This window comes from Pelodiscus sinensis, chromosome 2 (genome assembly GCF_052426305.1).
Source record: "Pelodiscus sinensis isolate ZL-2025 chromosome 2, ASM5242630v1, whole genome shotgun sequence".
Taxonomy (NCBI): domain Eukaryota; kingdom Metazoa; phylum Chordata; order Testudines; family Trionychidae; genus Pelodiscus; species Pelodiscus sinensis.
Genome location: NC_143053.1, coordinates 140,017,886 through 140,041,840, shown reverse-complemented (window position 1 = coordinate 140,041,840; position 23,955 = coordinate 140,017,886). Strand labels below are relative to the sequence as shown.

At 40.3% G+C, this 23,955-nt stretch overlaps 1 protein-coding gene across 4 annotated transcripts in view; it reads left to right on the top strand.

The window, feature by feature from the left end:
* Positions 1–23,955, top strand: part of ADCY2 (adenylate cyclase 2) — a 350,683-nt gene that overhangs the window by 281,604 nt on the left and 45,124 nt on the right. For all 4 annotated transcript variants that reach the window (XM_075921497.2, XM_014573081.4, XM_075921498.2 and 1 more), the window contains one exon: positions 11,583–11,720. In XM_075921497.2, coding sequence (XP_075777612.2) covers positions 11,583–11,720 — 138 coding nt within the window. The remainder of the gene's footprint in view (positions 1–11,582; positions 11,721–23,955) is intronic.

Sequence of the window (23,955 nt, the reverse complement as noted above, 5' to 3'; positions counted from 1 at the left end):
AATGAGGTGTCCCCTTCATTAAGTGTGCTTGCCTGTAAACATCTCCATTAAGTGTGCTTGATTGTAAACTATCTCCCTCATCAACACAAGCAATAAAGAGACTATTGTTGAGAAATCATGCATTTTTATTTAGGGAATACAGGAAAGCAGGGATTGAAAAAGGTTCAGGGCATTCCCCTTGTGCAGCGATCAGTGTGAGGAGGACAGCCTTTTGTTCTGGGATATATCCCTGGGGGCTCAGAGTGAGGCTGCACTTGACTTCACTTGGCCCCTCCCTCCTCCCATTCTAGGGCCCCTGGGAGAGGAGGCTGTGGAATTTGGTAAGAAGGGAATGTGGAGTCTGCATGGAATAGAGGAAGTGCCTGTGCAGCTGGCTGTCCTATGAGGCCACTATGCGCATCATCACCTCTGCCATGACTGTCAAGATTTTATCCTGTGTCTTCACTTTGCGTTCCCTGCATGCTTTCCTGTCCTCATGTTTTACTCGCATCTCCCGTGTCAGTGTTTTCCTCCACTCACTTAATCATGCTCTGTCCAAGCAGGGGGATTGCATTTGCTCATTCAGCATATCATCCCTAAAATGTTTTCTAGTTCAGATCTGTGCTAGCCCAATAGCAAGGAGGAGCTGGGCCTGGGGGACTGCACAGCTACTCGGGTAACGACAGTCCCTACTGTAGATTTACCCACTCCAAATTGATTCCCAGCTGCCTGGTAACTGTCTGGTGTTGCAAGATTCCACAGGGCTATTGCCATGCACTTCTCAGCTGTCAATGTGAGTCTTATTTAGCTATTGCTGTGCTGTAAAGCAGGGGAAAGCAATTCGCAAAATTCCAGGCAAGTGGCCTTATGCGTGCAAAAGTTTTGAAGCCACTGCTGATTATCCTATAGCTGAATTAATATGTGAACCCACCAATCGGTGCTTGTCTGACGGCACTAGAGCTGGCATTCCACTGTGTCAAGAAGATGGAACACCACCATAATATGCCAATCGCATATCGCGTGCTTCATAGAAGAGTATGTTCACGGCCTCCTCAGATTATTCCTCATTCTGACAGGCCCTGATTAGGCTCTGGACATAGTGCAGCAAAAGGTATACAGTGGTTGGTATGATTGCAATAGTACTTTGCTGCCAAACAGGTTCCATTCTGGGTTCCATGCTTAGCCTGCTATGGTGTCTGTTGGAAAAAACGGTGCAAAAAGATTGTTTGTTGTTGCTTTCAGGTTGGGAGAGAGAGGAGCTGAGTACATTATAGGACACTGATGACATGTACCCAGAACCACATGCAGCACTGTTTTGTCCCATTTGGCACTGGTTGCGTAAACCAGAATGCAAGAGGGGGCAGGATCTGTGTGGTAGCTGTGCACCGTGCTTTGCTGTCAAAGTCCACAGTAGCCGCCCTACTGGGGATGCACTACATCGAACTGTTGCACATAGTGGGGACATGCACCTTCAACTTTACAAAATAGGGTGCCAGAAAATCAACCTTAATAAACTCAACCTTGTCTCTCAGTGTAGACAAGGCCTTAGTTGCTGCTTCCCTCTGTAGGTGCCTGAAACCCCACAGGTAGAAATGCACAAGACTGCCCAGACCTGAGACCACCCTTTAGCTAGCAAGCTGCTAGGAGACCTAGCTTGTAACTAGGTCAAACAATGTGTTTCCCTGTCTTTCTCATCTGTGTGGACCAATGTGGTCAATGTAGACTATCCTGAACACAAATGGCAGTATGGGGCAAGAATGGTAGGAATTATGGGTCTGACTGGCTAGTGTTCATCAGAATAACCAATAGCTAGTGTGCTCACCCAAAGTGTGGGAGATCTTTTTTTTTTTTTTTAATCCCTGCCTCATCTGATCTGCCTCATATTCATTGGAACAGGGACTCAGAGCTCACTCTCCAGCATCCCAGGAGAGTGCCCAAACTACATACACACCGTCTCTCTTTCTCTCATGTTTTGCAAGAAATGGGTAATGTGGCTTAGGTACCTTATTCCAGGAGAGTATACAGAGCTGAGAACTCCAAGAAGAGCTGGATGCCTCCTTCCAGCATATCAGTGGGGTGCCTAAGACTCAGATCAGTGGGAGTTAGGTGCCTAAACATCTATGAAGTTCTGGACCATAAAGCCACATCCATCTCTACATTTCACTCCTGGCTACTTAGGGGGCTCCACACTCACCTTGCTGGCATCCCAGAATCTCTTTCTCAACTGCTCTCCCCATACAGTACAGTATCCAAAGTCCTTCATTAATGTAGCCCTAGGACTCTGCATTTTTTCCCTGCAATCTAGTATGGAATTGAAGTGTGCTGGCTAGTAGGAAGTTTAGACTTGAGATTAGATGAAGGTTTCTAACCATACGAGGAGTGAGGTTCTGGAACGGCCTTCCAAGGGAAGTAGTAGAGGCAAAAGATCTATCTGGCTTCAAGATTAAACTAGATGGGTTTATGAAGGGGATGGTTTGATGAGATAACATGATCTTGGTAACTAATTGACCATTCATTATCAGTGGTAAATAGGTCAATGGAGGGATGATAGGAGTTACTATAGAGAACTTTCTGGGTGTCTGGCTGGTGAGTCTTGCCCACATGCTCAGGGTTTAGCTGATCGCCGTATTTGGGGTCAGGAAGGAATTTTCGTCCAGGGTAGATTGGCAGAGGCCCTAGAGGTTTTTCGCCTTCCTCTGTAGCATGGGTTACAGATCACAGCTGGAGGATTCTCTGCATCTTGGGGTCTTCAAAGTATTTGAAGGCTTCAATATCTGAGATATAAGTGAGAGGATTATTCTAGGATTATTCTAGGATTCTGTGGCCTGCACTGTGCAGGGGGTAAGACTAGATTATCATAATGGTCCCTTCCGACCTTAAAATCTATGAGTCTTTGGGGAACTCAATTTCTGTGAGACTCAGCTTGCTTCACTGTATAATACAGATAACAATGCCACCTCCTACTCATGGTCCAAGCCTTAATCAACATTTGTACAGTTCTTTGAGATTTTTAGATAAAGCCACTGGATTACAACTGAGTGTATTTTTACTTTTTAGTACAAATTATCTCTTTAGCTCTTACACACAAACCTAAAACAATATCATTTTGATGGCTGTCTATAATTGACATCAGGTAAAATATGATGCTGCAAGATGTGCTAGTGAATGGTGAATAATGAAGCAAAAAGAAAGAAATAAGAAATAGATTGCTCCAGCAGAGCACCATGGCAGGTTGCAGCACTGGGGACAGAACAGAAACGTATGTTGATGGAGCACTGTTCATAATGAGACAGCTCACTCCTGAAAACTCTAAATAGGGTCCTGACTCATTCCAGTCAAATGACAGACCTACTCCATTAGAGCCTTTGCTTGTTCATCCATCTTAGGGGGGAATACAAACATGCTTTTCTGGGGCTTTTCTTTTGAAGGAGTAGCCCCCAAAAGTTTGAATGAGCATAGGCAGTGTCCAGAAATGACACCACTTTAATAATAGCTGATATTTATTTTCAATGCTCACAATATATTTTCCATACATTTTCTGGGACATATAAAAATGTTTCCCCTGAAGGAAGATCCAGAATTGTATCTTTGTGACCTGTGAGATATCTTGTAGACCTGAGCAGCTGCAAGCTGTACGGGCATTATTTCTATTTGGGCTTGTGGGCTTGGCTGTCAGTAAGCTACTGGCAGCTGCAGAGTAGGTTCTTATATTATAGCTGTGCATTATTGCAATCATTCCTATTCGCAGCATGATTGCTATGCATTGTTCACCATAATTGTATACCTGGTAGTGTACAATTTTAAAAAGATGTTCAAGGCCACATTCCGCTGTCAGATAACTTGCACACATTACGTCGACAGGAGACATATACACACAGCTAAGGGCAGCATTTGTCCTTCTGGTTGTGTGCGCGCGCATGTGTTCATATTCATAGAACTTAAAATTACCACTTGATTTCATTTTAAAATGTGCAGAAATAAATAGCTAATAGTTTCCTGACTTGGTCAATAGAGCCCTGCAAATCCACAGATACCCATTTTATATCTGTGGGTATCCGCATCTGCGGATGTCAATGCAGATATCTATGACTCATTTTTGCAGATGCGGATATAAATTTTGTATCCATGCAGGGTTCTACTGGCTAAACTTTAGTATGCCAAATTTCAATCCCAGGCAAATATTTAAGGGAAATCCTATAATCTTCTTGAGGATTGAAAGTGAAAATACCAGCATTTTTTGTCATATTAATGCTCCTGGGTTCTGATTGGTTGAAATTAAGGACATCTGGCTGTCATCACACTGTGCACTCATATTATTTAAATTACAACTGTTTGCCCTCTCAATCTGTTTGGGTTTTTAATGGTTGTCATTCTTGCAAAAGGAATAAGATGTGAAATGATTGTTGGTCTTTAACAGTTCTTGCATATTTCCTTTTCGTTTGAAAGAAAACATGAAAAATACTTACATTCACCTTAATCTGCTCTTTGGAGGAGAATTCATTTAATGATGTTAAGAGTTGTGTGACTGTCTAGATCTTTTGGGGACTCAATACCTTTTAAGGTAGAAGATTTATACTTGATTTTCACTTGAGGTTCATCATAATAAGTTAATGCCCTATTGATCACACTATTCCAGAACACTGCAGGTTTTCAACACATGAGATTATTGATTAAATATGTGACTCTTAAAAATATAGCCATTCTGAAGTGTCTAGCATATTGCCACCACAATTTAGTTCTTTCCTTTTAGAAAATGCCATGCTACATCAGACAGTAAGTCTCTCTAGCCCAATAACTTGTGTCTGACAGTGAATAGTATCAGTTGTCTCAGAAGGATGTGTAACAATAAACAATTATACAATAACTTGCTCAGTTTCTTGCTAACCCTCATTAGTTAGAGATTGGCTAGTATCCTGAAGCATGAGAATTTTATAGCCCTTGTGAACTCCATTTTTTTTTTAAAGCTGAAAATTTTTGGTCTCAGAGAGATTCTGTGGCAAAGGCTTTCACATTCCAACTGTGCATTGGGTACAAAAGTATTTTCTTGTATCCATTTTTAATGTGCAGCCTTTCAGTTTCACTGGCAGTACCTTTGTTCCCATATTATGAACAAGTACAAATACGTTCTGTACCTACTTTCTCTTTCCCAATCCTTGTTCTTATATATTTGTCAAGCCCCCTTCTGTTCATCTCTTCTGTAATTGCTGGTTTTTAAGGATTTTTTCCATGCCAATATAGGCGTTGCCTTAATGCTGTACTCTATGAAATGTCTATGTTGTACTCAAGAGCCATAAAGAAAAATATTAATTATTATTATATTGATGTATTTATTTTCGTTAGAGTAGTACTATTACAATGAGGCAGCTGAGTTTAGATTTAATAGTTTGGTCATCTTCTGTAGCAAGTACAAATAGCCTTTACATCTGTTTATATAGAATTTGCATTTTAATTAGAAATAGTTTGTTTAAAGGGATTTGCAGTTCTCTGTTAGTGCACAGCTCTTACAGAACTTGTAGAAAAAACAAAATATACTTCTGAGCACTACCAGCAAAGTAGCACACGTGTGAGGCTCTGCTGATGTGAACCCATTGTTTTTATTTCAAACTTTGCCTTTGAAATGGCCACACATATTGTGTGAATGGGATTGCAAGTTTCAGGCTGTTAGGACACAGTGTTCTAGTTAGTTTAGATTCTTAATTATAAAGATTTGTTTGCAAATACTAATAAAGACGACTGCACAAATAGTAGCCCACCTCCATAACAGAATGTCTGTCACTTGGCAGTCATTTAGTCTGGGCAATAAGGCCCTGGTCCTGTAAAGACTTACTCTATCTTTTCTGGAAAGTGGTTTTCCTAATTGCTGTAACTTCTGCCAGAAATGTCTCTGAACTGTGCTCTCACATCCAAACCACCATGTCCAGTTTTCCTTAAAGATAAGTTCTACTTATACCCACATCCAAGTCTTCTCTCTAAAGAACTTTCAAATTTCCATATCAATCAGTTAGTTTATCTGTTTTTTACCCAGAACCATATGCAAATAAGGATGGCTATACACATTGAAAATTAAACGAGCACTACCATTGTACATAGACAGGATCAAACTATTACAGCAGTCCACCCAACTGTTTGTGACTATTAACAGATAAATGAAAGTTCTTCCAGTCTCCTTGCATAGAAATTAATCTTGGATTACTTCTTGTATCTGATCTCGTTATTATCTGGCAGGCATTTCATCACCAGATGAGATGCTCAGTCCACAAGAATGCAGACATCCTCAACGACAATCCTATGCAGGAAGTTTATAAAGCAACAACCTGGTGATTTGTTTATTACACGCTTGCACTTCCCATTATGTCACTACCCAATATTCTAGAGATGTGCTAGATTTCTTTGTGTACTTCAGCTCTGGTTCCTCTTATATTACTGCTTCGAAGTGACCAGGAATAGATTGCAGATGTGCAATTACTTGAAGAAAAAAAAAGGTCACGAACATTCCATAACTTGTCTTTGAGATGTTGCATGTGTCCATTCCACAACTCACCCTCCGATCTTCAACATGGGAGTTTACAAAAAGAAGAAACTGAGGAAGCTCTGGGTTTGCTGGGCCATGAATACCATTTATACCAGCACCAGTCATGCTTGAGCCACGTGCTTGAGGGAAAAAATATGGCAACTATGTTTGGAATGTGCTCACTAAAAGAGTGGAATGGATATGTGCAACACATCTAGAGGAGTAACCATTATGAAATGTTAGTAACTGATTTTTTTCTCCAATTCAGTCCTGCAATTCAGTGATCCCACTTTATTGGGCTTCCCAGAATCAGATTTGTGCCTGATTTTTCCAGTGGTAATGAACTATGGTGACTGTGTAGTTGTTTAGACTTCATTCACACTACTCAAATTATTTTACTTGTGTTCTGATATAGTTTCATCTAGCATCATGAAAAATATTAGTCTCAGTATTCATGTTCAGCACTTGCTCCCTTTCAAATTTGTCAGGGAATTTTCTTAAAGAATAGTGATCTCTGAAGGTATAAGCCAAAACCCATGGACCAGTCCTAAAGATTTCAGATGTGGGAACAGTGTGAATGCACACTGCTGAACCTGTCATTCCCCTAGCTAAGTGATCCCTGGAACATGCTGGTTTAGAGACTTCAGTTAATACAGGGAAGATCAATACATACCCTTATTCACGTAGATAGCCTGTGAGTTAAGACTGCCTTCAAAGTGTTTTATTAACTGTGTGACTAGGCACATACTCCTGCATTGTGGTTTAGTGGCAGTAACAGATTCAGAGAACAAAAATAGCCTCAATTGTTACCCCTTTACATAATTAGTTTTGGTTAATTTTGTGCACTGAGAAAGAAATACCCCTATATAAATATTAAGGGTTCAAAAACTTTGATATCTTCCCTTATTATTTGTACTATTAATTTCTTAATTAACACAAAAGTAGTATATGAAATGTTCAGAGAAATCTAACATAGGAATGAGTACAAATTACACATTTATGATGATTTTATTTCTTATGTTACATTAGAATATCTAGTGAAGACCCATGTTATCATCCATACATTTTTGTTCTGAGCCTTTTGAGAACAAAACGGCATTTTTCTAACCTCTTCTGTAGTGTTGGAAGGGGAAATTAAGGTCTTAAGAAAAGGGAGTGATTTCAGTACTTTCTAAATTCTTCTAACTTAAAACGAATAATGGAACTGACTGATACACCTACCAAAATCAAGATTGCAATTTTCTTTTCTTCTATGGACAGATAGATCTTCCAATCTAAATTGGCTTGTCTTCTAGAAGAAAGTTTTCTAAAAAATATCTTGGTTGGATGCACTGCACAAAATGAAAGCTTGAGACCTTTTGATATGCTCCTAAAAGGTATCTGAGGACTGGAAATAACCAGCTACAACTTAAGAAATCAAGTCAGAAAATTGCTGTGTGCACATTTTTCTTTAGTTCAAAGTTTGCAGTATATGTAGATTGAATGACATCAAGATGACTAATGGAGAGAGAAAGAGAACCAAAACAAATTTTGATTGATAATTTTTATTTGATTGATAATATTTATTTTATAATGTATTCCTCAAATTCAATTCAATTTCCAGGGTTTATTCCTTGGTCAAAAAATAAATCTGCTGTTTGGACATAATAAATATCACTGTTATAATAGAAAATCAGAGAAGTAATTTTTAAAAGAAATTACAAAATTCAGTCCATTAGCCTTTTAAAAATACGTATAATGTCGAGTACTATTCTCGGGATTAAGAGCCCTGTAGATACACAAGAGACTGTAGATTGCTCACATGATTCCTGACATATTAATGCATTAATAGCTTGATTCAGTTTGACAATGAATTTTAACAAAGAAAATTCAGACTCGCTGCACAGAATGGTGGTACTGCAGTTTTTATAATCCTTTCCCTCTAGAGACAGCCAATATTATGCAGTTATCAATCAACAACTACTATTGATAAACGTATTCACAGTGCCAAAACTGTACTGTTGTTATTTAAAAGATACTAATTCTAAATATTTAAACTGTGAATAAGGTGCATATTTTTAATAGCAAGGCTCATTAACGGATGGAATGGTTACCAAGGGATATGACTCATTTCGAGTCTTTAAATCAAGATTGGAAGTTTTTTATAAAAATGTGTACTGGCTCAAGGACATATGTTTGCATTCAATATTAGAATTATTAGGTGAAACTGTATGGATTGTGGCATGCAGAAAATCAGAATAGGTCATAGCTAGCTTTAAAATCTATATACTAGAGGATTACACATGTATATTTTGTCTAAGTAAATTTATCTTCAGACCTGAGTATAGAAAAGTTATTTTGGTTTCCTTCATTTAAGGTAAGCAACCATTCAATATAAAGTTGTTGTTTCTTGGAGTCTGTAGAGTAATAAACCAGGGATAAATAATTTTGTGTTGCTTATCGCTAGATATCTAAGATGGATTTTCTTTTTATGATATTGTATATCCAATATCTTTATTGAGCAGTATAATTTTTTTTAAGATTCTGAAATAAAAATAAAAATAGCAAATAAAACACAGCTTATTGTGTTCATATTAAGGATTTTTTTTTAACCAAGTGGTCATGTCCTGAGGCTTCCATCACCAGCAGCACATTTCTCTATAGCACAGTAGTGGTGAGACATTGGTTCAATAATGCCTCAAAACAATGCTACCACTGAATCACTAATATTACTTCCCTGCCAATTTCAGTCTTTGCTCTTCTTCAGTTTTTCTTAGATGTCTCTTGATCAAGTATTATTCAGATCAACCCCTCTAAGTTTGTGAGATCTGAGATCACTGCCCATATGGTACAGCTTCAGGGATTATGGCAGAGTACTATCACCCTTTTACCCCTTCTCTACGTACACTACATCGATGACATCTTTATGATCTGGACCCATGGCCAAGAAATACTGCATGCATTCCACAGAGACTTTAACAACCTACACCCCACCATCGATCTCAGCCTTGACCATTCTACACGAGAGATCCATTTCCTGGACACCACAGTACAAATCACCAATGGTAAATTAGACACCACACTCTACAGAAAACCCACTGACTCATACAGTTACCTACGTGCCTCCAGCTCCCATCCAGAACACACCATACGTATAGCCATAGATACGTCTATAGCCAAGCCCTTAGATACAACCACATCTGCTCTAATCTCACTGACAGAGACCAGAAACTTCAAGATCTCTATGAAGCATTTATAAACCTCAACTACCCACCCGGAGAAATAAAAAAGCAAATTGAAAGAGCCAGACGAATACCCAGAAACCATCTACTTCAATACAGACCCAAGAAAACCAACAATAGAACACCACTTGTCATCACGCATAGCCCCCAACTTAAACCCGTCCAACGCATTATCAATAAACTACAACCTATACTGGAACAGGATATTACACTCCTAGAGGCTCTGGGATTTGATACTTTATGAATGGGCCTTAATAAAGATGCTAGTTATCTTACCCATTACAAAGATAGCTTCCCCAATTATCACCCCTAATATCATTATCTCATAGACACTAACCTCCCCTCCACCCACACACACCCCCATTCTAAAATCTGATTTGTCAGTTTTATATGTGTTCACTTTTTTTTTATTGTATCCCTTTGGTATATATAGTCATGCCAATTTTCTTCCACAATTTGATCTGAGGAAATGGGTCTGGTCCATGAAAGCTCATCACCTAATAAACCATCTTGTTGGTCTTTAAAGTGCTGCATAGTCCTGTCTTTTGTTTCAGCAAGGCCAGACTAACACGACTACATCTCTATTGCTGATACAAGATTGAGTCACTTGCATTTAAAAGACAACTATGCTAAAAGCCTTAAAACCATGTGCTGAATTAGATTGTTTTGAAATTTGATTTGCCCTTTGAGGGTGTGGGGTGGATCTAATGCTCCAAAATTGGTGTCACTTGAGTGAGAGTTCCTGAAATACTGCCACTTAAAAGCCCCATGTGTTTATAAAATCACTTGTTTAATTTTTTTATTCAAAGCTGGAGCTAAAATTGATCCTCTGATCCTCCCCAAATTGATCTCTTCCACTCAAGATCTCAGTTACTCCATGGTACTCACTGCCTCTTTGGGAAAGCAGAGGTAGAAAAGTTATTATGGGTTACTAATTGGACTATATGCATTTAAAAAGTCTCAGTCTTGCAAACAGTTTTGTATAGCCAGATTCCTGAATCTGTCTTGAAGAGCTTAGTTCAAATCCACACTGCACGGTCAACATGGGTAATTGGCATATGTGTCTGAGCACCCGTTATCCTACCTTGGATATGAATATCCCCACAGCACAGCTCTACTTACATTACTGTGTCCTTATTGTTTCCACATTTGCTCAGGAGGAAGGGAGTGAAGAAAGGGCATGCAGAGTAGGAGGGACAGACATCCCTGGTTCTTTGTGGGAGACTCTCAGTCATGTGTGTCAGTTGTGGGAAAAACTTGCCTGTCCTACAGAGGCAGTTGTAGGAAGGCCATAGGGGACTGTCAACACTGCAGTGGTATTTCCCTGCAACCTTATAGTAAAGTGAGTGGGTTCTAATCTACATCCCCATTTGTGTAAACTAGCCTGGGCTTAAAGCATTTCCATTCTGTGTGAATGGTAGGGGCAAAAACCTGGGAAAGAGCCTGAGTTAACTGTGCAGTGAAAACATACCCTTCATTGTTGCTTTATATGCCCAGAAGCCTTGGGGCTCTGGTTATTTTAAAATAAAGCTTATTAATAGTGACAATGATGTTGGTGTTAAAATTTTATATTCTTCATTATGCTTTATTATTTAGTAGTATTGTACTGAGGGTGTTTAATAAACTGTTGTCTAGTTTTCTGTCTAAATCCCAGAACTGCTATTATGTCAAGAATTTTCTTAATTTATAAGAAAGACAATTAACCACTGTGGCAAGATAACAGTTGAGCACATCTGTGCAATGTTCTTTTGAGTTAATTGACCTACATATTAATGCCATTTGGAATTGTGATCATTCTTAATTATAACCTAAAGAAACTCGTAGGAATTAAGAATATTCATGGTCTCATGTGTTTCATGTTTGGTACTTAGCAATGCAGCAAGAAAGCATCAGCTTCACTGTTGTGGATTTTGAAGTCATCTGGAATAATTGCAAACCGTCCCTGGCCACGAATCACTCTCACGTTGACAACTACGACGATAACATTAACGATGGCAATATTCAATATGGTAAGCAGAATGATGTTTGAGTTCTCTTTCTACATTAGTGAGGTCTCATTTTATTTTTACTGTTTGTTTTGATGACATTTTGACATTGTGGTCTGTAGTTTTGTCATTAGGGTGAATGGTAGTAATGGCCTTCCAATGATTCAGAGCAAAGAAACATAAAAACATATAGTATAGTGGGGTGATCATATCTGACCTTTGTGCATGAGACCGTCTCAACAATTCAGGTCTTGCTAAGAGAATCTTTTTTTTTTTAATTTAAAAGGTTTGGGAAATCTTAAAAGATCCTGAGTGGAAATATAAATCATTCTAATTCAAAATTCAAATATGCATTGTTAGAAAAAAATATTTGCTCGGTGCAGTCTATGGATCAGCTCAGTGGAATAGATTGTTAGCAGAATGGTTGTCAAATGCTGTATGAAGAGCATGAATTTCACTTTGTTTTTTCCAATAACTGTCTGTTCCCCACCACATGTTCCTAATGTACATACCATTTAATGTAAAATTCTTCCTTGTTAAAAAATAGAAAATATGTTTTTAAATGACAGAGGTTAAAATGTTGAGAGTTTCACAGAGACTTAGGAGCCTAAATTAGAGTGATGAAGGCTAGCTAAATCACTAAAGTGCCTTTGAAAATGTTATGCATGTTATCTGTTATTTAAATCAGAGAGCATGGTAGTGAGACAGGGTAAAAGTACTAGGTACAATTATTTTAATGACCACCGAAACAATGTCTGGGGTACATTTCTGCTTTACCCTATGCGTTAATGGGGAGGAGCAGACACAGAGATTAATTCCCCTTCTCTCCTCTAGGTAGAATGATGATCTAGGTCTTCTTATATGGTAGGCAGAGCCAGGCAAACATATCCAGTGATACTCCATAGCACCAAGAATGTGTATGTGGGGATGGGGGAAGATATTCATCTGTGTAGATAGTATAGATAGGACCTAGCACGTTAGCTGTTGTCCAGTGGCTAGTACTAGGGGAACTCGCATTCTCTCTCTCAAATGCTTTCTCTAGTGCTGAGAATATTTGCACTGAGTCCCCTGAGCCAGTCTGTCTTTCATAGGCATAATGACTTAAATACCCTCTACTACTTCCAAAGCTAGAGCTGTTCTCCTTTTCTTTCCCCTCCCCAGGATGGTGGAAACCACAATCTGTGCCTATTATTTCAATAATGAGTTATGGTTGACAAAATGAGAAATGTTAAACCTTTTTGTTGAAGATCCTAGGAGTCTTGGGGCAGTCTGCTATATAATAAAAATTCTGGTATAGTTTAATTGTTTCTGATTTATATGAAATGAAATGTATTTGAGGCTCCAATTCAGTTAGCAGAAAAATTAATTTCAAAATGAGAGGGATTACTCTTTAAAATTAAAAAGGCCAAATCCTGGCTCTTTTATTTTCTTCTTTGATAACTTCGCTGTGAAAGGCCAAAATGACAAATTGCTTTCCATTTCCAGTAACACAGGTGTGTGCTTTTTGCTTCTACTGTAATAGGGAAAAATCATGTAATTGTATTAAAATTCCATTAAAAACCTATTCAATTTATAATTCACAAGTAAATGAATCATTTCATTTCAGTAGCTATGGGAAAGAGGGTCACTGACTGCTTTCTAAATGTTCATTCAAACAGGTGGGAAGTCTCTGAACCTTTGGCCATGTAGAATTGGAAACAGCTGACCACTTTTAATGTGAGGGACACATGGTTTAGTGGCATTACAGAACAATTTATTTTCAACTATTTATTTTTTTGGCCCCATGCCTCGTTCTCTCTTTAAAGTTGATTAAGTCTTGTATTTTCTGTGTCTTTGTTGCCCATCTAAAGTGGGACTAGTACTATTTATGTAGGGTCATTTCTTTTTCAAAATATATTTACCCCAATTGTTTAAAATATTTTGGTATTGCTGTGCTTATCAATGCAATACCTTACTTATTTAGGAGCCTAAATGTCATTTTCAAAAGGAACTTAAGTTCATAGGAACTAAAATTCCATTGGTAGTCAAAGGGACATAGGTTTCTTATTGTTAAAGTTCTTTTTGAACACCTAAATACCTTAAAAATCTGAACTTGGGCACTTGGAGTTTTAGGTTGTGTCTACACTGCGCTTTTGTTGGTAAAACTTTTATCAGTAAAGGGTGTGAATAAACACTTCACTTAACAAAAATTTTGCACACATAAAGCACCGCTGTGTACAGCACTTTGTCGGTGGGAGACACTCTTCCACTGACAATGCTACGCCACATCGTTGGGGGTGATTTTATTTTGACAACAGGAAAGCTCTCTCCTGCTGGCAGAGTGACTACATGGAAGACTTTATAACTGTGCCACATTAAGCTGTGCAGAGTATACATAGCCTTAGTTTCACTGAAAGTCAATGGTACTTAAAGAAAGCAGTTTTGATAATTGTACTCTTCATTTTTTGACATGGTGGTGCCTAGGATGAATTAACACTGAGTTTTTCAAAATACTTTGAAAATGGCAATTGTCTGGTTAATGACAGAAAGTTGTAATACTTTTTTTGTCATTTGTCATAACTACACATTAAATATGCTAAAGATAAAATCCACTAGTCGGAATTCCTAAACCCTGAAACGTAAGACCTGTGAAAGGAGCAAGATGTATTAGAAGGGTGGGCAATAATTTTGGGGAGAGGCCCTCCAACATTTTGGTAAGTGATCAAGGACAGAGCTTTTCTGTGGAGGGGCTGCAAGGTCTAGAACAGAGGTTGGGTGCAGAAGAGAGCTCTGGGTAGGAGACCGGGGTGTGGGGTCTGAGTGGGAGTTTGAGTGAGGGAGGGGGTTATGATCTGGAGCAAGCAATTGGGGTGCAAGTTCTGGTAGGGGGTATGAGTGCAGAAGGGATTCTGCCTGGGGAAGAAGGTCTGGGAGAAGGGAGGGGGAATTGTGACCTAGGGTGGAGGGGGCAGAAGGTTTGAGATGTGACCTGGGGCAGGGGTTTGGGTGCAAGTTCCAGGAGGGGGTATGAGTGCAGGAGAGGATTCTGGCCTGGGGAGGAGCTTAGGGGGGGTGTCAGGGTCTGAGAGTGAGTTGGGGGCAGGAGGGCCTGGGGTGCCAGAGGCAGGCTGTGGTTAGAAGACACTTACCTAAACAGCTCTTGACCAGCAGCACTCTTAGACAGGCTCCCCTGCCAGCAGTCCCAGACGGCTGGCTGGCTGTGCATGTGGATCTCTGTGCTGCCAGAAGTAGGGAGGGAGGGAGAGGCTTCATGTGCTTCCCCCACCCTCAACAAAATCTCTCAGTTCCTATTGGCCAAAAACCAGCCAATGGGAGCTGAGAAATTGTGCTGCACTGCCTCTGCTGCTAGCAAAATCTGAGAGATTTTGTTAGGGGGTGAGGGTAGCCCGCTGAAGGCTCTCCCTCCCCCCCCCCCCCATCTCCGCAGCACAGAGAGCCACAGGGAGGAGCTAGCCGCTTTGATCACCGCAGCTCCCTGCCGCAGGGGCGGGTGTGGGCTGGATCAAAAGGGTTGGTGGGCCAGATCTGGCCTGTGGGGCAGATCTTGTGTACCCCTGGTCTATTATAACTTTATCTAGTTCAGTCTATGAAAATCATTGTAGGTTGGTTGCGGGGTTTGCTTTTGGAGACTGAAGGGTTACCCTTATATCTCCTACCCCATCTGATGATAAGAGATGGGTTCCAAACAAATCCCACATCCAGACATTCTCAAAATTCTACTAACTTCCATTTTCAGTCTAGATCCAGATTTTGCATTTCTTCTTTTTGGTAATATACGTCAAAATGGAACAAAGGAGTTTACTTTTGGGTTTCAGTTAAATCTACTACTACTGTATGATTGTTCATGAAATTAAAAATTAGTCTGAAATCGAACAAGGTCAAAATGATGGAGGGGGGTTCAACAAATTGGCTTTAATTAATTCTTTATTCAGAATACAAATTCATACAGAACTTCAAAAGCCTTAGTATCTTGTAGAATTAGCACTTTTGACTGCAATATAGTAAATAACCATGTTCCACAATATTCATGAGATGATTATTTTAAGTACAGTTCACATCTTGACACTAAATCTTAGCTCTGACATGCAAAAATAACTTTAAAATATTATTGCAAAGTTTGCATTGGCTTAATATTAATAGCAAATTGTAGGTGAGATGAAAGTATTATAATTATATCTCCAAGCAACATGTTCTTAAGAACAGAGTCAATTAACTGCATTTATTTCCACAAATGCTTTCATTAAGAAAAGGCAAAATATAGCCATTAAGGTCTAATGAATATCTACCCATCCTACATCTAATAAATCATAAAATCAAACCCAAAATGTCAACTAAAACTCATCCCTCATATTTCAAGGGTCAGTTGTAGTGACACTGATGGTTCGGAGTAGTTTTACTGCATATTTGAATCTTGTTTTAATGTTGTTACATTAATATAGCCAGGAATAATGAGATGAAATTAAATAAATTAGTAGATGTAATATCACTATCAAAAATATTTTGAACTGTGCCAGATGGGGTACTAATTCTGGTCTCACTGAAGATTAGACATACTGACACAAGTTAGAGTGTGCAATAATAATTCAGGGTTACAAAAGGAAGATGCTCCTTTTGTTAGAAATTTTAACTGGCTGGAACAAAGCACTAGAAAATATACTGTAGGGTATAATCTTGAACCCTCTAGGAGAGATACAGAAAAGATTTATTAGGTCACCAAACTTGGGAGATTTAATAAGTAGCTAGATAGAAGATATAAAACCTTCATTCTCAGCGTACCCTGTCAGTCTGTGTCAGGAACCAAATTTGTGGAAACTAACAGGATTAAAGCTCTGGTGAGAGTAGCCTTGGAGCATTTACAAACCTAAGGGAATTCTGATGCTCTCAAGAATGGCAGATTTTTATATCATTCTTACACACACCGCAGGCAAGTCAAGTAAATCATAGAGACATAGAAGAATAGGTTTGGAAGAGACCTCAGGAGATCATCTAGTCCAACCCCCTGCTCAAAGCAAGAACAACCCCAACTAAATCAGTCTACTTCAGGCTTTAAAAACATAGAAGGATGGAGGTTCCACCACCTTCTTAGGTAACCCGTTTCAGTACCTCACCACCCTCCTAGTAAAATAGTTTTTCCTAATATCCAACCTAGACCACCCCTACTGCCACTATAAACCATTGCTCTTTGTTCTGTCATCTACCAGCACTGTACACAGCCTAGTTCTATCCTCTTTAGACCCCCTTTCAGGTAGTTGGACCAAACCCCCCCCCCTTCTCTTCTGCTCAGCCTCTCCTTATAAGTCAGGCTCCCCAACCCTCTAATCATGTTGTTGCCCTCTGCTGGTCTCTCTTCAATTTGTTCACATTCTTTCTATATTGGGGGGAGGGGCAAAACTGGACACGGTATTCCAGACGTGACCTCACCGGTGCCAAGTAGAGGGGAATAATCACTTCCCTCAATCTGCTGTCAATGCTCCAAATAATGTCATTAGCCTTCTAGGTAACCAGGGTGCACTTTTGACTCATCCAGCTTTTCATCCACTGTAATTCCCAGGTTCTGTTCTGCAGTATTGCTGCATCACTCCCCAGTATAGCCAATCACTCCCCAGCCTGTAGCATTGCATGGGATTCTTCAATCCTTGTTGATACCCTTGAGATTTCTTTTGGTCTAATCCTCCAATTTATCTATATAACTCTAGATTCTATCCTTGTGTCATCTGTGAACTCACTGAGTGTCCACTTGATCCCATTATCCAGATCATTAATGAAGATGTACAAACATCTCCACATACTCTGCTCCCCAGTGCAGCAGTCTGGGAGCTAATCTTGTCTGTAAAGATGAAGACAAAAAAAATTCAGCTTTTTCCACATCATTTGTCACTAGGTAATGCGACAAAATCCCTTGGTAGGTCCCTGGGGATTACGTGCTTCTTGACGGTTACTTGAGTGACTCAGAGGCTGTGTCTAGACTGGCCAGTTTTTCCGGAAAAATGGCCGCTTTTCCGGAAAAACTTGCCAGCTGTCTACACTGGCTGCTTGAATTTCCGCAAAAGCACTGACTTCCTACTGTAAGAAATCAGTGATTTTTGCAGAAATACTATGCTGCTCCCATTCGGGCAAAATTCCCTTTTGCCCCAAACTTTTGCACAAAAGGGCCAATATAGACAGCTGAGATTTGTTTTCCGCAAATAGTCCCCTATCGCGAAAATGGCGATCGGGGCTTTTTTGCGGAAAAGTGCGTCTAGATTGGCCATGGACGCTTTTCCGCAAAAAGTGCTTTTGCAGAAAAGCTTCCGTGCCAATCTAAACGCTCTTTTCTGAAAATGTTTTTAACTGAAAACTTTTCCGTTAAAAGCATTTCCAGAAAATCATGCCAGTCTAGACATAGCCAGAGAGTCCCCTTTGTTGCCCTGGAATTTCCTTAGAGGCAAGGGTCCCCACTTACCGAGTCATTCTCATCACAGGCCAGTCCTTGGGGTTTGGTTCGGTTCGGTTCTGCTCTGTACACCTTCCAAAAACTCCTCCTCCTCTCCTCTGGCTGGCTGGGAGGAATCCTTTTATAGGAACCTTGCAGGCCTTAGTTGGCAACAGGTGCTTAATTAACCCTAGCTGCAAGCTGCCTCCTAATTAGGCCTCTATTTTCTACCCTGGCTGCTGAGCTGTGTTCAAATGAGGCTAATTTGGAATCAAGAAAGCATGAACCCACCTCCCAGATATGGCTGCCTTCTATAAGGCTGTGTCTACACTGGCACAATAACTGCACAAAATAGCCACTCTTGCGCAAAAACTTGCTGCCTGTCTACACTGGCCACGTGTTCTTGCACAAGTAAACTGACATTCTAATGTATGAAATCAGAGCTTCTTGTGCAGAACTCTGACGCTCCCGCTCAGGAATAAGCCCTTTTGCACAACTGTTCTTGCTCAAGAGGCCAGTGTAGACTGGCAACATGAATTTCTTGCGCAAGAAAGCCCTAAGGTTAAAATGGCCATCAGAGCTTTCTTGCGCAAGAGAGCGTCTACACTGGCATGGATGCTCTTGTGCAAAAGCACATGCCAGTGTAGACGCTCTCTTCTGGAAGTTTTTGCACAAGAACTCTTCCATAAAAGAAACTGCCAGTGTAGACATAACCTAAGAGTTTTGCAGTTTGCAGGCTGTGGTCTGTCACAGTTGCCTTCCCCATTCAGTATGGGTCCCACGCTTTCCTTGACCACCTCCTTGTTGTTAACATACGTGGAGAAACTCTTTTTGTTATTCTTCACATACCTTGATAGCAAGCTGCAACTTTAGTTGCACTTTAGCCTGCCTGTTAACACCCCTGCTTGCTCAAGCAATACTTTTATAATCCTCTTTAGTCATCTGTCCAAGTTTCCACTTCTTAAATGCTTCTTTTTTGTGTTTAAGTTTGTCATGGATTTCTCTGTTAAGCCAAGCTGATCACCTACCATATTTTCTGTTCTTTCTGCACACTGTGTTGGTTTGTTCCTGAGCCCTCAATGAGGCTTCTTTAAAATAGAGCCAGCTCCCCAGGGCTCCTTTCCTCTTCGTATTATCCTTCCTGGGGATCTTGCTCATCAGTTCCCTAAGGGAATCCAAGTTTCTGAAATCTGGCATCCATTTTCTGCTGCTTTCCTTTCTTCCTTTTTCTTGGGATCACCTGCTTCCTTTTCCACCGTCTTTTCAGTTAATTTTTCTTCTCCCTGTCCTCTCTGGTCCTCTCTATTCCTCCTGTCTTCTAGGTGTCACCTCTCCCTTACTTTGTTTTTTGCTTTTAGCTAATCCCTTCCTGCTTCTACCACATCCACCCATATATACATAATTCATAATAAATAATAATGAAATAAATCCCACTCAAAATTATTTTTAAATGTGGTACTAACATGACATTTTTGAACCACCACAGAATTCTCTTAGACCCTTTCTTGCCCTGTGATTGCTTTTTCCATCTAGCTAATAAGCTTGTGAGCTCTTTGAGGCTAAGTTTTTCTCTTGCTGTGTGTTTATAGAGCATCCAGATACTCGTAGATTTTATTGTATTGCATGTAATACCTAATTGGAAAAAAATTTAAAGAGACCATTAACCTATTTAAAATCTGTTAGAGGGTTGTTGTTTTTTCTTCTCTTTGGACCAAGTTCTAACCAGCCTCTGTGGGGATCTGCAGAGTGGGCCAGGAGACACACAGCTGGCCAGAATCCCTTTTATTACATCCCTTGATATTAGGTTCCTTAAAGAGACTCCCCTCAGAGAGATAAAGCGTGGACCATGATAGACAAGATAAACTGAGGGGAGTCTCTAAAAGCAAGCACCACTGTTCGTGGGCTCAGTAGAAGACTGAGCTGTTAATTCTGGCTGACAGGTCAGAATTCCTCTTCTCACACCTTCACCGAAACTTCCTGGTTGACTGTGCAGTGACTCCATGAGCCAAGCAACAACATCCTCGTACTACACCATCTGACAAGGAGAGCGAGTATTTGAACCTTTTGTGGCATTAGGCCTTTTCCTCAGCTACTCTCTCCAGTTTAGAATAAAGAACTATCAGGCATTTCTAGCCAAATATGACTTTCTGAATTACAGCTAATATGAGGAATTTACTGAAGACCTCCCTTCACAAAAGAGGTCTAGTTTTGGAGCAGTCATTGAGAAAGGGAAGCTGGTAGCCAGAATACCACTCCAATCAGAATGGACACAGCAGATAATTCCTCCAGGGCCATGGCTGTGGCCAGTTATGTGTATGGTATCTTGGTCCACGTCCTCTCTCTCCACCTCTCACAGACATTTCCTAAGATTCACAGTCAGCATCCAGTACAGTGTGCTTTCAATTGGAGTAGCTCCAACTGCCAGAGTCGTCTTCAATGGGTTTTTTTCATCAAAGGAACAGATATATTACCTATATATATTACATCATATATATCAGATATTACAAGGTCCTTGTGTTTCTGTATCTTAACAATTAGCTTCTTACCCTAGCTGTGTAGGCTCAACACCCAAACATCAACCTCCACCTTCTTTTATCCCTCAGAGTCAGCATCTATGTTGAGAAATCACTCCTAGCCCTCACATCGTCCCTGGACTTTATATGGCCTACCCATCAGTTCAGTTACAGCATGGGCCTACCTCCCAGTGAAGAAGCTCCCAGGAATTAGAGAAATCATAATTTGCATTATCAACAATATTTGTATACCAGACAGGACTTGCCTGCTCCTCCTTGGCCACATGGCTTTATGTACATACATGACTGTCTTCACTGGATTCTGCCTACGCTGCCTCCAGACATCACTTCAGACAGTTTACTTGCCAAAAAGTCACAGCATGGATCTCATGCCAAGGTACTGTCATCCCTTCAGTGGTGGACAGATCTATATCACATATGCAGATCTATATCACACATGTTCCCTTCTTCCGCTCTTCCCCAGACAAGTTGATAATCAACAGTCCTTCCCTTCCAGGCTGGAGAGAGCGCATGGACAATCATATGACACAAGAAAAATGGTCTCCCCAAGAATGCAAGATGCATACCAATATCCTGGAACTCCAAGCTGCGTGGAGAGCATGCCAATTTTTTCTCCTGTTCATCTTTTCCCTCATGTTCTTGTCAGATACCCACCGTTGTTGTCCACATCAGCAAAGAAGCGGGCACAAGATCGATCAGTCTCTAAAATTGATGCATCAATCACCAGATCCTATATTCCTGCACTAATGTGTGGTGTGTCGCAAAGGCGTGCACAGAACTCCATGTGGCCATTTTACATGGAGCATTTTTACGTGGTCCTGGAGCAGCATGTCCTGAAAGGACATTGTGGTGAAAGCCTGGGCTCTCCTTGAGTGAGCCCACATGTTGATGGGAAGAAGCAGGCCTGACATTTGGTAGCAGAGAGAGGGTACGTGACATCTTCATCTGATGGGGGATTCCAACTAGAGACCTATTTGTCTTACATATAAACAGCAAATGCACAATGTACTGTTCCAGGGGAGATCTCAGCCACCATTCTCACAGCAATTCTACTACTCTCCTGGTCAGAAAAAATCAGCTATGTATTCCCTCCTCCACTTCACTGCTACTCCAGAAGATCCAACAATACCGAGTAATGTTCCCTGCTGGCCCAGCCAGTTCTGGTTTTCCAGTCTCCTTCACATCTTAACCATTCCTGTTCTCACCTTCCCTGATCTACTGACCCAGTGCAATGGTGAGATTAGACATCCCAATTAACAGGCCCTCCACCTCAGACTATGGTATTTGGATGGGCTTCTGCTTTAGAATAACCTTAGATAAAGAATACATCCATTCTAAAGTAGATACTACAGAAAGGAATCTTGAGACATAATGGAAATGAATCACCAATTGGGTCCAAGAAAAGGGAATTGTATCTGAATCAGCAGGATTCTTCTACTTCCTGGACTACATTGAAGGGATAAGGTCTATACTTCAAGACATGAGGTCTCACTGTAAACCCTCTGAGAGTTCATCTGGTGGCAATTATTGTGTTCCATCATTCTGTGGAAGGTTACTCTGTCTTTACAAACCTACTAATCACTAGATTTTAGAACCTTCCTACACATCTAACCAATAGTACCACAATGGGATCTGGAACCTTTTCTGTCTGTTAATTAAACCATCCTTTGAACCACTGTCACTGTTCTATATCCCTCCTTTCCATGAAAGTCACCTTCCTTGTTACTTCTGCTAAAAGGGCTGGGAAACTCAAAGTTATGGTGATAGACCTGCCTTTCACAATTTCCCAGAAACTTATTCCTGCATCTCAATTTTTTTTTAAAGTGATCTCCCGGTATCACTCCAATCAATCCTTTCACTAACTTATTTTCTTCTCAAAGCCACACCTGCAGAGGAACACTGTCTGATGGGCTTTAGCCTTTACCTGCAGAGAATGAAATCCATCTGGAAGTTCACAGACTGTTGCACTGGCAGAAAGATTCAGGGGATAGGCCGCCTCCACCAACTGAGTCTCTAAATGGATTTTGGGTTGCATTACAGTCTGCTACCAACTAGCAGGCCTGCCTCTCCCCTTTGAGGTGTGGGCTCACTATAAGAGAGCCCAGGCTTCTGCCACAACCTTCCTTCAGGATGTGCTGTTCCAGGACATATGTAACGTGGCCACATGGAGTTCTGTGCACACCTGTGCAACACACTGCACGTTGGTGCAGGACCCTGTGACAGACTCCTCCTTTGACATGGCAGTTGTGGTCATAACCCTTCTGTCCTCGTTCTCACGCCCCCTTTCCACTTAGGTACTGCTTTGTAATTACTCTCCGCAGAATACCATAGGGATCATTATTTGAAGAGGATATTTACCTGTAACTGGAGGTTCTTCGAGATATATGGTCCCTGTCTATATTCCATTTCCTGCCCTCATTCGCTTTTGCTATTGATATGTCTGATTCATGATGGAGAAGGAACTGGAGATGTGGTCAGTCCACCCTGTGCATAGGACCTTGAACAGAAGCATGAGACAAACAGGACTCATGCACTTATCAAGAGACACTGCTTTCAAATTCTCTGACTTTAGGTGCATAAACCTCAGTGTAATACAAATAGGGACTACACATCTTGAAGAAACCTCCAGACATAGGTAAGAAACTTCCTTTCTTGTTTCAGTGGTCCCTTCCATAGTATGTTTGCTGCAGAGATAGTTTCTTATTTTTTCTGAAGTCCTACTGCACTGCTCAGGAGTTGTAGGTAATAAAGCATTACAGGTGATGAGTTCTCTGGGAATGATGTTTTGTTTTATGCATTTTTTCAGGAAATAGATGTTTCTGTCAAGTTTTGCTTCCTTTTACTCATATTGTGGAGTGAAAGACTCAAGAAGTTCAATACATGTAGCTTTTCATAATTAAGGTGAAGGGATAATTTTGATCAGTCTGTCATTACTTACATGAGGAACAGAAATTTGAAAATAGAGTGCACTTTGGTCAGGCAGACAAAGGTGCAGCAGGGTCCAGTGGCTGGAAATTGAATTCAGATAAATTCCAACTCGATATAAGGCACATGAGAAACATTAGAACAATATCTGAAGGATTCTGGTGCATTTGCCATAAGAGGCAATTTTTAAATCATGATTGGATTTGTTTTCCAAAAGATTTTTTTAATTCAACCACAGCCTTTGGACTTGAAGCAGGAATTAATTCTGAGACATTCTCTGTCTGATGTTTTACAAAAGATCAAACTAAATCTTGGAATCTATGAATATGTGAATTTACACCCACAGATAATTTGCATTGTACATTATTTTCTGAGGTTATTTTCTAAG